The sequence below is a fragment of the Hippocampus guttulatus genome, chromosome 6 (genome assembly GCF_054856545.1).
Source record: "Hippocampus guttulatus isolate MCC_2025c chromosome 6, RoL_Hgut_1.0, whole genome shotgun sequence".
In the NCBI taxonomy this organism is placed as follows: Eukaryota; Metazoa; Chordata; class Actinopteri; order Syngnathiformes; family Syngnathidae; genus Hippocampus; species Hippocampus guttulatus.
In genome coordinates, this window is record NC_141266.1 from 16400055 (window position 1) to 16415960 (window position 15906).

Genomic DNA, 15906 nt, shown 5'->3' on the forward strand with positions numbered 1-15906 from the left:
AAAGTGCGCACGGTTGCAGGAATATATCGCTTTGCTGGGTTCTGTTTAGTTTTAGGAGGTAACGGTCGATAAGTTATGAAAAGAGACTCGCCTCCTGAGCGCAAATAGTAATGGGTTTAAGAATACAAAATGGATCATTCCGTTTTGATATAGTACAGCGGGCGCTGCTGAAGAAGTTTTGTCGCGTCTGTCCTCTTTTTCGTCTCCTATTTGTCAAATTGCTGATCATCTAATACAGTGTGTAGAAGAATATTCATTGCAGATTATTTGTCCCCCCCAAAATAACACAAATAGGTAGCAGGTATTCACGTTCATACATGAGTGCACGCATACGTACACACACACACACACACACACACACACACACACACACACACACACACACACACACACACACACACGCACACACGCACATAAACACAAACATTCATAAACGCACACACATTGATGTGTCAGTCTCCTGGACAATCGATTCCAGCTGACAGATAGCAAATACCCCCAGAGTCTTAATTAGAGCTCCCAGTGTGTGTATGTGCACACTCATTCTAATTTCTAGCCGTGGCTTCATAATTTACCCTAATCCAATCAAAATTGGAAAATGGCCAAAGAGTGAATCAATAAAAAAACAGATCTTAATAGCAGAAAAAAGAATTTCATTTGGATACATGGACCACCAAGTAGGGATGTAACGATAATGGCAACATAGCGATATCCCAATTTTGAAATTGCCACGATATCGTCACCATGTCACAATAGACATCACATCTGTTCAAAAAGCCAGATTATCTTCCATTAGTGCCATTTCAGCAACCTGTTTGTTATTTTATTAGTGCAGTTTAATTTGAATGAGACACATTGTGGCCACCTATGTTTAAGACCCACGCTAATGGCCAGACAAAGGGGAATGTAACACGTTTGAGTTCTTGCACAAATTGACTCGATTCACAATGTGTGTGCACATGAGCAATTAAGTGCATCAAATTAAGTGTTATTCGTGTTGGAGCGTTACATTGACTACATAGACCGTGACACTTTGCGATGCTGAGCCAATAGGAGCACATAACAATCACATGATTGGCTCCAGCAGCCATCCATCCAGCCGCACCAACGCAGACTGTCCAACAGCGCCGACATCTGCGCTGAACAAAATGGGGCTGTGAAAAATGCTGCCCATTACAAGCGCGAAAAAAAAACAAGCACTGTCGAGCGACGACTGTCAAATAGCGACGACATTCCCTCCATCAAAATCAGTGCACAATATTGTGCTCTTGTTTTTAATCTGATTTTTTTTTTTTTTTTTTTTTAGAATATGGTGAGCTATTTTATATCTTTAACTTTACCACAATATTGTGATAATTATCGTATGGTGAGATTCATATCGTAATAATATCCTATCGTGACGTTGTCGTCACGGATGTCGTTGCTTCTTTACCAACTTCTAATGAAATTTCATTTGCCATAATTACAACAATTGATTTTGTTGCCAAAGGTATTATCTGGATCACATCCAGCTAAAGTCACATTACATCTTCGGTCCAGGAATACACATCAACAACCACCATTAGATTTTCTTTCACCCTTGTCACAGGTGGGCGAGAACCTATCCCATTTGACTTTGGGTGACAGGTTGGATACACCCTCGACTGGCCGCCAGTCAATGACATTACATGTACAAAAGAACATGAACTTTCACAAGTTTGGACAATTGAGAGTCATTAATGACCTGTTTTTGCATGCATGTTTTTGGAATGTCAAAGAAAATTTAAATACCATTTTGAAAATCCTATATAGAGAACGGTTCAGCCCTGAAACTGAGTGGGTGACCAGTTCATGGTGTACCTCCTGATCTGGTCATCAGTCAGTTCCCAAACATGTTTTGTTTTGTTTTTAACAGCGTCAAAATCAACGGTAGTTGCACAAAAACAACCAATAGCAGTCAATTCAAAAGAATGGAATATTTGAAAGGAGACAAACTGAACGGAACCATTAAAAGGCTGTTTTTGCTGCTGCAAAATAACAGGACCAAATCGTTTTTAAAACAATCTGAATAATATGAATATCCAACAAGAACACATTGCAATTCCATTAAGATAATCATATTACGAGCTCACGCAATGAATTAATAAATTATCTTCATTTAGGCCAACGAAAGTTTTGCACTGCTTTTTCTCGCAAAAAAGGCAAATAAATAACAACAGCAAGTAAAACTATATAAAAGCAGTACGAGCAGTTAAAAAAAATTTCAATTAACATCTACCCATTTTGTATGTGTGACTTATTGTCTTATGCCAACTTTCGGGCTCAATTTTCCATGTCTCGGACATTGAACGCTGTGATGTCAGTGATGTCATTCCGTCATTTTACTTCTGTCTTGTTCTGACACTGTAATATTTCACTGATGTGGGATCTTGCATTAAACGGCCGACGGTTAGAGTGTCGGACGCTTGATTGACAGTGGTGTAATTTTTTGGGGGACAATTTTGTCGCAACTCTGTGACCGACTGTGACTCATGCTTCATGTGTCGTCATTCACTGTAGCTGTTCCGACTGAGCAGCATTTTCTGCTGCTTAGTTTATTGCTTTCTATTTCGGCATAGGTTCCTAGTGGTGGCTGCATGTGCTTGTCTTCTAGTTCCAATTCCTTTTTTTCTCTGTCTCTGTCAACCCTGACCATCTCTTTCTCTCTCTCTCTGTCTCGCTCTCTCTCTTTCTTTCTCTCTCTGTTCAACTGATCAAGGAATACTGCCAACCCACACCTGGTCTGCTTGATGTTTTTTCTTCATAGATATTTTTCCTTTCCTCTGTGAGGAATTGGTCCTTTAATAACACTTGTCAAAAGCAAATTTCAACCTGAGAGGGATTTAGATGTCCCTAAACTTATTTTTGATGCTGATTTTGAGTTTGACTTGTAAAAGCTTGCACAATTTGGATTTTACCATGCGTTGCAATTTACAGCGATGATGTTTGAAAACAAAATTCCATCTGTTGCTGAACCTAAATCTTAATTTAAAAATATTATTATATTACTATAATACATATTATTATTATTATTATTATTATTTAAAAAAACCTGATGTGCTAGAGCAAAAACAAAGGCAGATACAAAATTAATGCAAGTATATTATCTGGAAAAGGGATAAATATTGCGCTGAAAATGACATCACCATTGCAAAGGGCCCAGATAATGACAGATCACGGCTCAGCTAGCGAATGTCACATGACAAAACTCGCGCAACAGGTGAGTCATCATTGTTGAGCAACTGTGATGTCATTTTCAGTCGACAATAAGTGGCAAAATGGTCACCCGCTCAGATGGGGGGGAAAAAAAGCGAGTGGATTTTGCTGCTTAATTCATATTCCACAAACGCAATATTGACCAGGATGCCGTGGTAAGACTAGTGGGGGGCGCATAGAACATGTTATTGCAAAGAAAATATTTCACTTGACTTCCTCTTTAAAATTTTGTTGACCAGTTTAGGTGGAGAGTCTGGTTTCAGAGCTGCTCCATTTGTAAAGTGACCTGAAAAAAACCTTCTGTAGGAATAAATAATGAATTGAATTATCCTGAGTTGTAACATAGCCCAACTAACTTTGGGTGAGAAGCGGTACACACCCAAGACTGGTCACTCGCCAATCGTACAGCACATAAAGACAAACAGCACACGTTCACGTTTGTACCCCTGACCTATTTACAGTAGAGTCTTCAATTAACGTGTTTTTGGAGCAGCAGACTTGAGTGTCATTTACATTGTTAGTGTTAAAGTGACTTGGAGTCTTTTTGCGCATTATTCCAGTTAACATATTTGTTTGTATTTGTCCCACTTTGACACATCAAATTATCAGCAATAAATGACTGTTTTCACTCAGGCACCTGGATGTCATGATTATGCCTGCTTTGAAAAGCGGGAGGTATTAAGTGATCGGTGTAACCTGCTGACTTCCTCTCCCGCTGTCAAACTTCCTGGATTAAGCCGAAATGGAAGACACCTGAGTCCCTTGGCTGGCTGACACACACACACACCCACCCACCCACCCACACCCCCCCCCACACACACACACACACATTCTCCATGTTAAAAACAAAATAATTTTTGATGATTTGCAATTTGACACACTTCGATCTGCAACAATGGCAGTCCCCTGGAAGTGGCCGTGAGCAGATGCATGTGTACAGACAACCTGAGTAGGCTTTTTTTTTTTTTAACAGCAGTCAGGGGAACTCCCTTGTGGTATGGGACTGTGTGCATCAATGTTGCCCTAAGAACGGAGGAAAGAGTGTGTGGGGGGTTGGACGAAATGTCAAAGGTAAAAGGTGCTGAAGAAAAGGAAGTGGAAACCCACTCACAATGGCTCATCACAGAGAAGGGGAAATCCAACAAAATGCTTTTTAATGTTATTTTACGTTTCCCTTTTTTAAATATTGTATTTGTTATAATCATCTATCTGTCTATCTAATCTAGCTAGCTGTCTCCCTAGTAACAGATGCTCATCCACTCGAAAAAACGTATTTTAAATTTGTGTTGAATAGTATTTCAAAATAAAGAAAGAAATGTTGTTTTTAATTTAATATATAATAAATATTATCTCTGTATTATAGTAATTATGATAATCGTGTGGCAAATCGGTGAATCGTGTTAAAAGAGTGGTCGAGAGTACGTGCTAGGTGTGTTAGCTGCTATGCTAACTGACCAAGAAACGTTGCATTTAAAAAAAATAAATACATCGATATCGGGATGTCAGTATATTTTCCGATAGTATGAGTTAAAGGAGTAGCATTGGTTTAAGAGACACAGTTCATTTCGGCTGGAAACAAAGAAATAAAAAGAAGACGTTTTACCTTAAGAGCAATGTATCCTTTATGCTGAGTCGTGTGCTCGAGATGGTAAGAAAAGACTAATAACAGGGTTGCTTGTTGGTCAGAAACACAACTTAAGAGCAAAATATCTACCAACCAGAGCTGTGTGAAGCACATTCTAGTAATGTACAGTATATGTGAAGTTGGTCACCAAGTGGTAGGGACAATATCGGATAGGCCATTGTAAAGCTGATCATAAGCTATTTGTTATTTTCAGTAGTATTTATTCATCATTTTTATTCCAGCTACCGTTACATTGTTTTTCAGGGCTACTAAATGAGCACAACAAGCGCAATTTTTGCTGTATTTTGTGCATGTAGGAAATGTCATAGGGAGGTTGAGGGTGGTGTGTGGTGATAAAATGTCACCACAGTGTGGAAAGACGCATACCATTGTGTCGAGATCGTGATTATTTATGTAACACTGTTTGTAACCCTTTGGTGGTGTGCTGTGAGATGTTTCTAAAGTAAATTTAGTGCGCCTTGGCTGATTAATAGCTGGGAAACGTTTGATTAGAATATAGACGTTAGCGATATGTTCAACTGAAAGTAAAATAGTATTTTGCGTATGCGCGCGCGCGTGTGTGTGTGTGAAGAAAAGCACATACAGTATTTGAATTTGATTAGCACGTTCACACTCGTTTACATTCACTTTTGCAATCTTTACGTTGTGAACAAGATTACTCAACTGCCATGCGGAAGGAAAAACCGTGGTTTTCTTTCGTGCTGTTTGAGGTCGGACATTCTTTTTCAACGCACTTCGCTGAGACTTGTTTACAAATAACAGCTGTCCGAAACTCACCGCAGTGTAGATGTTGTGTATTTCGCCACATAATGGAAGAGGAACTGTAAATATTGCCCCTGAGAGATATTCTCTTTGGTAAGTGTTGCTCTTTGTCCGTTAACTTTCGCTGCGTTTTTAATGCGAAGAGCTAGGATCACAACAATACGGAACATCTAATTTCACGAGCTAAATACTTCAGTCGATTGCCAGAAAGTAGTGTGTCAAGTGTCAAGAATTTTCAGTTTTAAATTGAAATGGTCAAATAACTTTTTTACGCACTTATTGATTCTTCTTTCCGTAAGTTTACTTAACACTCCATGGTTATGTCTGCTATTATATTGGCCACGTAATTTGGATGAATATCTCCTACGTCATTATGGTTTGCAGGGGTCAAATAGGATTTTTCCAATGTAAAATTGCTTGACTTGCTTGACACAGCATCCCGTGACCTTGGGCTCATCGAGTCAATTTTATGGTATCCTTTAAAGGATGCATATTTGTTCACCTCAATTTGAATGAAAATGGCTGCCACAAACCTTATTATTAAAAAGTTACGACAGTCTAAAAGGTACAGTGAATCCACACTTTTCATGGCCGTTAGAGACTTAAAGGGATCCCAGACGTGAATAGCAAAGATGTGAGAGTAATGGGTCCCTTGGGCAGAAATGTTTGTAATTGCCTATGGTCATAGTAACGGCCTGTCATCGAGACGCAAACTGTTGCATTCTTCATTTGAAATACTTTTCCAGGCCTTTTCTGCAGCCTCTTTCAGTTCTTGTTTGTTTCTGGAGGTTTCTCCTTTCATTCTCCTCTTCTGGAAATGAAATGTATGCTCTCTTGGGTTAAGGTCTGGAGATTTTGGCCAGTTTTTCCCCCTGACATGTATCACAAAGAATGTGATATATTCTGCTAAATGATGTCAAAACGTTTGTTTTTGTTTTTTAAATACAGTGCAGTCTTTTGAGTGCTAGTTTTCCTTACAGATTATAACCATTTAGGTTTTGTTTGGGAGGCTGGGATGAATTAATGGCATGACCAAACCAATTATTCTTTTTCACTGAGGTCAGACATGAGGGAGGAAATGAGTACTTTTCTGAGGGCTATGCAGTCACTCTTAATGTCACAAATCTTATTACCCTCTCTAATGTATTCTATGTTTAGAGACCAAGCCTGACAGGCTTGGTGTCGTGTCGGCCAGTCTCATGGCGGAGGGACGCACCAAGCTAACACTGAGGCGCCTGGAGGCTCCCATTCACAAGTTCATTAAAGTGGCTCTACCAACCGACCTGGAACGGCTTCAGAAACACCACAACAACATCCTGAAGGTGACGCTTTGGATACTGTCGCCTGGCATCCACATCAAGATGGATGTCTGATTTGGTTTCTTCCTTCTTTACAGTACCAGCAAAGCCAACAATGGGGCCGTCTTCATCAGGAGCACATAAATGCCAGCCGAACAGTTCAGGTACACAAGGACATTTTCACTAAATCAGCCCTTTGTATACGCATGGGTGACATGACATTTGAAAAAGCATGTGAGCCACAAGTTGACGCGAACCAAGGGGTCACCAGTACGGTGCCCACAGGCACAAGGTCACCCCCGAGGACCACATGAGTAGGCTGTCGGCTGGTTGTAAAATTGGCTCACCCTTGAAGGGACATTCTGACTTTCAAGGAATTTTGTTGACGATGATCATTTGAATCTTGAAACACTTGGGTTTTATTGAAATTAAGTGCTCCGTGTTGACATTTATTTGGTTTCTCCCGTTTTTTTGTTGTTGTTTTTTAATCAGAGGTGCAACGATACATTTCTAGATGTTTTTATTTTTTGTGTGTTGTGATTCAGGATCATCCTATTTTTTTCTCTAGCATGTCAAGTTTTAATAATTTAAAATAATAATAATATATTTAGTAAAATCTAGGAACTAACGGTTAGGTTCAACATGTGGATTTCAAAGGTCGCCTTGTTCTTGACAAAAGAAAAAAAACAGAGAGAGATTTCAAGAATAAAGTGTTCAACACGCAGCGATGAATGGGCATCATGATACTTTAAAGAGTAGTTGAGTTTCAGTAGTTGAATAAATACTAAGAGGCGGCCTGTTGGTCCATTGGTTAGCGCGTCTGCCTCACAGTGCAGAGATGCAGGGTTCGATTCCATCTCTGGCCTTCCTGTGTGGAGTTTGCATGTTCTCCTCGGGGCTGCGTGGGTTTTCTCCGGGTGAAGTAATCCCTCGTTTATGACGGTTAATGGGGACCAAAACCACCCGCGATAAACGAAAATCCGCGAAGTAGCGACCCCCCCCCCCCGTATAGGTATGTGTAATTGTGTATGAGTATAAAAAATATTTATAAAGCCAAATTTAATGGTATACATGCATGTAGAAGTAAATTTTGTCGTAATTAACATTACTTAATGCTGTATACTAATAGATTTAAACATGTATAAGTTAGGTTAGGTTAGTGTATGAATAACAAAATACAGTTAACATATACATGTAGTACTGTATATGTTGCTCTATGTGACTCGCTGTTGTTTTGCTGACTTTCGCTGCTTCTCCCGGACCGTTTGGGGACTTTTTGCGGACTTAATTTTTTAAATATTTATTTTATGAATATGTTTGAAAAAATCCGCAATAAACGAACCGCGAAATAGCAAGGGATCACTGTATTCCGGTTTCCTCACACATTCCAAAAACATGCATGGCAGGTTAATGGAACACTCTAAATTGTCCCGAGGTGTGAGTGTGAGCGCGGATGGTTGTTCGTCTCTTTGTGCCCTGCGATTGGCTGGCAACCGGTTCAGGGTGTCCCCCGCCCGCCTACTGCCCGAAGACGGCTGGGAAAGGCTCCAGCACCCCCCGCGACCCTTGTGAGAATAAAGCGGATCGGAAAATGAATGAATACTCAGTTTTGAAGTCCAAGGGAATAATTGTTGGATTTAACGTGATTTTTATCTCAATCAAAATAATGTTGATTATTTCCATATTGGTCCATTCGATTAAGAATCATTAGTTTAACATATTATATAACATATAAACGTGCAAAGTTGTCATTTCAAAAGTGTGTATCAAACTGCCCGTTGAATTAATCAGCACCCAAGAGATTCCTCTCCATTTCAAAAAGGTTTGTGAGCCTGCAGTGAATTTGACTTATTTATTATGACTATATATATATATATATATATATATATATATTTTTTTTTTTTTTTTTTTTTTTAATAGCCACCAACTGACACACTGTGCGTCATCGCTGATGCCGTTTAGATTTTTCAACTTTGAGCAGGAATGCTGAATGTGCCTATTGTTGTTGTGCTTTTTTTTTTCAAGTCACTTGTCATGTTTTAAAAAGTCCTGACCAAGCGTGACTGTATGGCACATGGTATTCATTTCAACTTGAATAGAGGCGGTTCAGTTCAGCGTCGTTCAGGAAATGGGCACTTCTTTTTCCTCAGGGGTAATTTGAGAAAATGGAACAGTTTAAGAAGGCCATGCTGACATGCTGATGTTAACTGTGTTCCATATAATATATTAGAATTAAATTGTCTTCTTTTTTTTTTTTAATTCTTCTTGTGGGGATATTGAAGTTGGAATTACGAAATATTAATATCAATATTTAAACAAGATTCTAAGTTTGGCTAGTTTGACAAAGTGTCAAACTCCATTATGGTTTCCATTAGAGGACTGCTATGACTGTGAAACAATGTATATGTATGATCACCATATTATTTACATATGTTTTACAAATATATACATACAGCAATATGATGGATACCTTGTTTTGAAATCAAAAGTCCAGGAAAACTTTTTAATTGTTTTTTTTAATTTAAAAACATGCAATATATTTTTGAAAGAAGATTTGCTCTTTATGGCATATTTTCACCCACATTTTATTGAACACTTGAAATTGTACAGACTTTTGGACATTAAAATGTAGACTTCCCACTGTAATTGCATCTGCTCCCCAATCTTGAAATTCATTTTAAAAAAAAGAGCGAGAAAAAACAATGAGAAAAGAAATGTTGCCCAACCTTGAATGAATGTTTTTGTGGATGTGTGTCAGCACATGATGGGTGCGAAATTCCCAGAAGGATGCTGTTACTTGGAAGCCAATAGGCAGCCACCAATCCTCTCACCACCACACTCCAAGCCCCGGGGATGGACACAGAGTGCTTTCCTGTGTCTTTATGGTGTTAATCCTGACTCATGGGTTTGTGCACTCTGTGTTAAGTGTACTGGATAGACAGACAGAAAGGTAAATGTGCAGATATAGTGGACCCTCTGAAGTCAAGCACCCCATAAAGTCCGCAGAAATCTTTTGGACAAATATAACTCAAAAGACGAACATAAATGCATCAATAAAAACATAAATTAAACATAAATTTAATCTTGTCTCACAAAACTCAGAAAGCCAATCATCTTGTCTTCCGGTTTCTTTGCAGCAACTGCGAGCCAACATCAAAGAGATGGAAAAGCTGTGCGGCCGCGTCCAAGCAGAAGATGCGGCAGCTCTGGAGAAGCTCGTCAAGCCGGTCAAGGACCGGGCGTCGGCCGCCACGCGAGACTTCCTGCAGTTACACTCCAACGCCGCCCTTCAGGTCACGCCTTTGCCACCACCTGACTTTGCTCTGCCATCCGGTCGGGGGCCGAGCACTCAACATGCCGGTGACGACATGGACGAGGAGTCCGTTTCTGGCTGGCAAATCCACACCCAGCTGCCAGAGATACCTGTGGAAGAGAGTGCTGCCGAGTCTTGGGATAACCTGGAAGAGGTACCGACGCCCGTGCTTACATATATTTCCAAAACATACAGTTATTTGCAGGGTTAGGGACCAAGACCAATCTTTAAAGTTGCCTACATTAATACAGTGAATGTCGGTTCATTGCAAGGAGACATTCCAGACCCCCTGAGCATGGCTCAACAATTAATCAAATTCAAGTGAACATTGCAATCTAGTAAGCATAGAACTCTCAAGTTTACTTTTCCCCTTTCAGGACCTGAAGCAGCTGAGTGGTTTGGTCTCCAGCTTCTCTGTGCTTGTCCATGTAAGTATGAACAGCAATTGGCTTTCACATGTAGAGCCCGTGTGCATCTCTTTCCGCCTCGCTCTGTTTGCCTCGCTGATGGGGCTCCTTTGAGAGCACGGATCAGTTTAAGGACGACTGCGGGTGACCCTGGGGAGACCCCTCAGCAGAGGGGCGGGAAAGCTTGAGCAGCAGTCAAGGGGGAGATGGAGGATTTGGAGGTGGAAGGAAATGTCCACGGGCGGGGGGGTGGGCAACATGGGGATGCATCGGAGCAGGTGGTGAACAGACGGCTCAGATTATCGGCCCGATCCTCGGGGATAGAGGCAGGGGAGATTAATTGTGGCAGAGAGGGAGAATGAAGATGTAGTGATGGTTCAAAACAGGCGAGAGGAGGCACAGAAAGAGCATCGACATGTTGTTTTGGCATCTCGGGCTGAGAGAGGGTGGGGGCCCTGCGGGAGTCATATTCTCGTACACAACCACCATGGATTTACTGTGCGTGTCCTGGATGTGCTGTTTTCTGCTGGTTCCTCCATCCATTGTCTGACATTTCAAATGACAATCATGTTTTTCTCTGAACCCCCCCCCCCCCCCCCCTCCACACACACATTTCAACAGCTCATTATATTCTAAAACTCAAAAAGCTATTGATGTGGTGAGGTACAACCAAGGGAAGAAATGAAAAGAAAACAACTCAACAGGCTTTAATTTCTTGTCATCCAATTATTGTTATTTTTCCATGTCCAATTGGGTTCCAGCCTGCATGAACGGATGTGCAAGTTACATTTCATGACCTGCGTTGCAAGTAATTGAGTTCACACAGAGGTTTATCTGACCCCCTAATTGTTCTGTCCTTTTTATTTCTTTAATTGCTGAAACCCTTCTCATGTTTGCCTCGCTTAAAAGACATTCCCGTACAATTTCAGGCTGATGATTTCAGACTGATCATTCTAAGAATCGTGGTTATTATTATTTTGGGGGCATTTTTATGATTAGACACAATTAATATATTTTTCTAATTGAATGAATTTGCTTTATTCTGCAGTGAAAACGCCAACTATAATTAATCGAAACAATGAAGAAAATGAGGTGAGAATGTCATCACACAAAAAAAACTAGAGAAAACAAGAATAAAAACACCGAAAGGCTTCCTCTGCCACCATGGTATCTGATTTAGCAGTCGCAGTCAAAACAATGTTTGTTTATTGACTGCTAAGTAAACCACCTGCCATGGGGGCCAAGCAAAGTGTGTGGGATGTCATAATACAGAATTCTTTTATTTTGAAGGTCTGACTTTTGACAGGATGTGTTTGCTGACAATGCCCGAGTGTTGTCGAGGAGACACCCGGAGTGTAATTTCCTTGATTTGCTCATAGAAACGTGCATTGTGGAATATGCCTTGCCGTCTGTCCAAACCCACAACTTACAAAATATTTAGGATGAACGCACAACCATCCCTTGAAATGAATGGCTTTGGTTTGTACCAAAAATAAATAAATAAAGTGATCATACGAAAAGCGGTATGACATTTTTGAAAAAAATTGGTCGTTGCCAACCGAATCGTAAAAGGCATCTGAAAACTGTATTAGGGCCACACCAATAAACAAAAAAGAGCAGGGTGTACCATGAAAAAAATTGGGTGACTGGGCACCCAATTTGGTCTCAGTCTAGAGCCCTGAATGATAAAATTAAATATTATCAGAATAAAGTATTTTTAAAGGAAAAACAAAGTCATATTTTGGGGGATTTCTTGTTTTTATACACCTCTTATACTGTCTGGAAAGGAACGAATTCAAATATTCAGTCAGAATCATTCAGTGCTCGCGCTCAAATAAAAGGGAAGAAAGCTTTTACCTGTTATTGTGCAAGTGAAGTGTTACGAATGGAAAGTGGTGATGCTGTTTGGAGGTGGAGGCGATGGAAAGCGGGCTCCTTGTTGTTTGGTCACTGTGTCCATGTGGCCCTCATAAGGAGAGAGACAGCTGCCACTCTGAATATTTCATGAGACACACACACACACACACACACAACCCAAACAAATGGGATCCTTGTAGTATACGTCTAATGTTCTCACGCTCATCCTTATCATGATAACCTCGCAATAATATTAAATAATAATAATCTGTATCCTGTTGTCTTTTGGTAGCAGAACTTGTGTGTGTATATATTCGTGTGTGTGTGTGTGTGCGCACGCTTGTGTCTAACCCCTGCGTTTCAGTCCCAGCAGGAGAAGATTGACAGCATTGAGTACAACGTCAACACGGCCGCTGCCAATGTGGAGGAGGGGTCCAAGAGCCTGGGGAAGGTGTGTATGCTGCGTTAATGTGTGAACACACACACACACACACACACACAAGTGTGTGTGTGTGTGTGTGTGTGCGCGCGCGGGCGGGCGGGTGTGCGTGTGCGTGTGCGTGCGTGCGGAGATCGATGGCACTTTGCCTCGCAGCTATTCCAACCGCGTTTGTCCCTATTGATCCGCTTGAAAACGGAGGAAAGCCACAATTAAGGAAATTGAGAGAGGAGAGGGATGGAGAGGTTATCTGCATGTGTGGAGCATCAAGACGAGCTCTGAATAACCGCTCCGTGTTTTCATTGCCATTTGAGCGCACGCACTCAGTGAGCTGAGTGTTCCTCATTGGCCTTCACACATATGATGCGCTCGAAATGTCGAAAGTTTGGCCCGCCGTGGCCGGCGTGAATCACGTGTTGAAGCCACTCAACACTCGCTGACACGTACCCGCTCCCACACCGCCGTAGTTCTGACAGTGAAGCTTCATTTGAGTGTTTTTGGGTGCCAGGATGGCATTGAACACGCTGACAAAGTTTGCCCATCATTCCCTAATTTTTTTCTGTTCCAAACCACTGTGCTCTCAATTTCATGACAAACACAATCATAATGTAAGCAGAAGCAACGTTTAGAATTGTGAAGAATTGGGAGATTGTTGAGCTTCTCAGAAATGGTTTGAATGAATGAGCAGTCGATCACCGGTGTACAGTACAAAATGGCGTCAGGAACACATTCCTATTAGATTTGTTCCTGCTTGACTATGAGTGTAATGTCCTGAATGTGTGCAATTTATGTCATGAAACCCAGACTGTAAATGTTATGATAATCAATGACTCTTTGGCAATGTGTGCCATGTACTCAAGTCAGACCTCACAACTTCTGAACTTGGAGGTTGCAAGTGTGCAAATGCATAGGCAGAATGATTCAATGCCCTTCCACGAGATGAAACTGGGATCAAAATCAACAAGTTATCTGTTAGCTCACACTCTGTGTGAAAGAAGCTGTCGACTCGACTCAATGCTAACACCATTTGCATGATGCCACGCTAGCTGGAAAGGTAACGGAGTCCCGATTGGACAACACAAGGTGTGTGGAGATAACACAAATGAGAGCGGCGTCAGATGTTTTAACGTGTTGAAACATCTTGTTATCTGTCATCAAGGCAAATGACATTGCACGCGCACGCACACACACACACACACACACAGACACACACACACAAGCTGCTTTGTGTATGCATTTTCGATTTGGGCTTATGTGATAACTTGCATACACACATCCAAACTCAGGATTTACAAATTGGCAAAATTAAAGGTTGTTACGTTTATTATTTGTAATATTTCGCTTATAGAAATAAGTAGAAAATAACTCGAAATTATAGCCAGAGTCACAGAAGTTGCAGGAATAAAACTGTTGACTATCACACACTGACGTGATTCAAATCCTGAAAACTTTATTAATCCAGATGTGATTGAATTTAACTCATTCACTCCCAAAGACGTTTTTAAACGTCTTTTCAGACTTGGTCCAGAATTGGCTGGTACTGAATGAGTTAACGGTGATTTTTCCGTGTGTGTTCAGGCGGTGGGATACAAGTTGGCCATCCTGCCTTTGGCCGGAGCACTCATCGGCGGAGCGTTAGCCGGCCCGCTCGGCCTGCTGATTGGACTGAAAACCGCGGGAGCAGCAGCCGTTGGGGGCGGGGCCCTGGGCTTCGCGGGCGGCAACCTGGTGAAGAATCACCGTAAAAACGTGCTGACGTTGCAGATGAAGCAGTTGACGGCGCCGCCATCCGACATTCGGTCAAGCAAGGATAAGTGAGAGACGGCCGGCCTTGTGTTCCTTGCTTGATTAATCAAGACTGTGAGCTGTTAACTACGGATGCGAATCCGTTTGCGTTCAGGACGTACGCAACGATCCTCTTAGTGCTGACAGTTGTGTGTTCAGCCTCATGTTAAATATAAAATGGGAGACACCATGGACACTTTTAGAGACCTGAACCCTCTCTCCTGGAAGAACTACTGCCTGTTTTGTCAACTTTTACATGATCTCATGAGATCCGTTACAAGAGCTGTGTAAAAAAAAAAAAAAGAAAAGACATTACAAATAAAACTAAATTGTCACTCGGAGAAGTATATTTGTCCATTTTACATAGTACACTGATCTCATTGCAGATGTTTCAGACCCACCTGTGATATGTAAAAATCATATAAAATGACCATCTCACTTTTTGTAGTTTAACCCTTTCAGGGACAGCGGTTACTACAGTGGAAAGCTTATCATGTTATCAGGTTACAGGGTGCATGAAAGGGTTAAATCAGTGGTGTCCATACTATGGCTACGGAGGTCAATTGCGGCCTGCCGTCTGTTTTTAATCAAACAATGGTTTTCACAAGGCCCATCGTCTCTAGTGCTTGTGCTGGAGCCTATCCCAGGTCAAGAGGGGGTGTTCATCCTGGACTGGTCACCAACCAGTCACATAGCACATACAGGTAACTATTCACTTTCACTCTGTAAACAATTTTGAGCCCATCTCGCTTGCATATGAGAGATCTGTTATTATACTCAAAATTATACTATTCGTTTTGGAACGTTGTGTATTTGAAAAAGCAGAATTGTGGTACCGCTCTTGAACTGGATCAAATTCGTGCAAAAATGGAGTGTCCATTGAGTCAGCTGGTCTTTTTGCTGTGATTTAACATCCCGTTCTGAGAACTTGCTGCAACATAATTGTAAACCTCTGCTGTTACTGTAGTCACATTGACTTTATATTACTAGTTTTTATTTCATTAACGTAGACATAACACACCTAAGTGCCAACATGCAGGTCACTTCAGGAAGAAATGTGTTCCATGCTTTGTTTTATTGCTTCATGTCAGCTAAACCAAATGTTGCCAGACATGTCTTATGTTTGAATGTGAATAAAGACCACACAAAAATACGCAAAACACAAC

The 15906-nt window shown here is 41.1% G+C and overlaps 1 protein-coding gene across 1 annotated transcript; it reads left to right on the top strand.

Annotated features, from left to right (window-relative positions):
• Window positions 1-5444: 5444 nt before the first annotated feature.
• Window positions 5445-15905, top strand: stx17 (syntaxin 17). The gene is made up of 7 exons (XM_086113983.1): window positions 5445-5734; window positions 6800-6963; window positions 7038-7103; window positions 10077-10406; window positions 10630-10680; window positions 12881-12967; window positions 14534-15905. Exons 2-7 carry the CDS (start codon window positions 6841-6843, stop codon window positions 14771-14773), a joined length of 897 nt encoding a protein of 298 aa, XP_085970109.1. The 5' UTR covers window positions 5445-5734; window positions 6800-6840; the 3' UTR covers window positions 14774-15905.
• The last annotated feature ends 1 nt before the right edge of the window (window position 15906 follows it).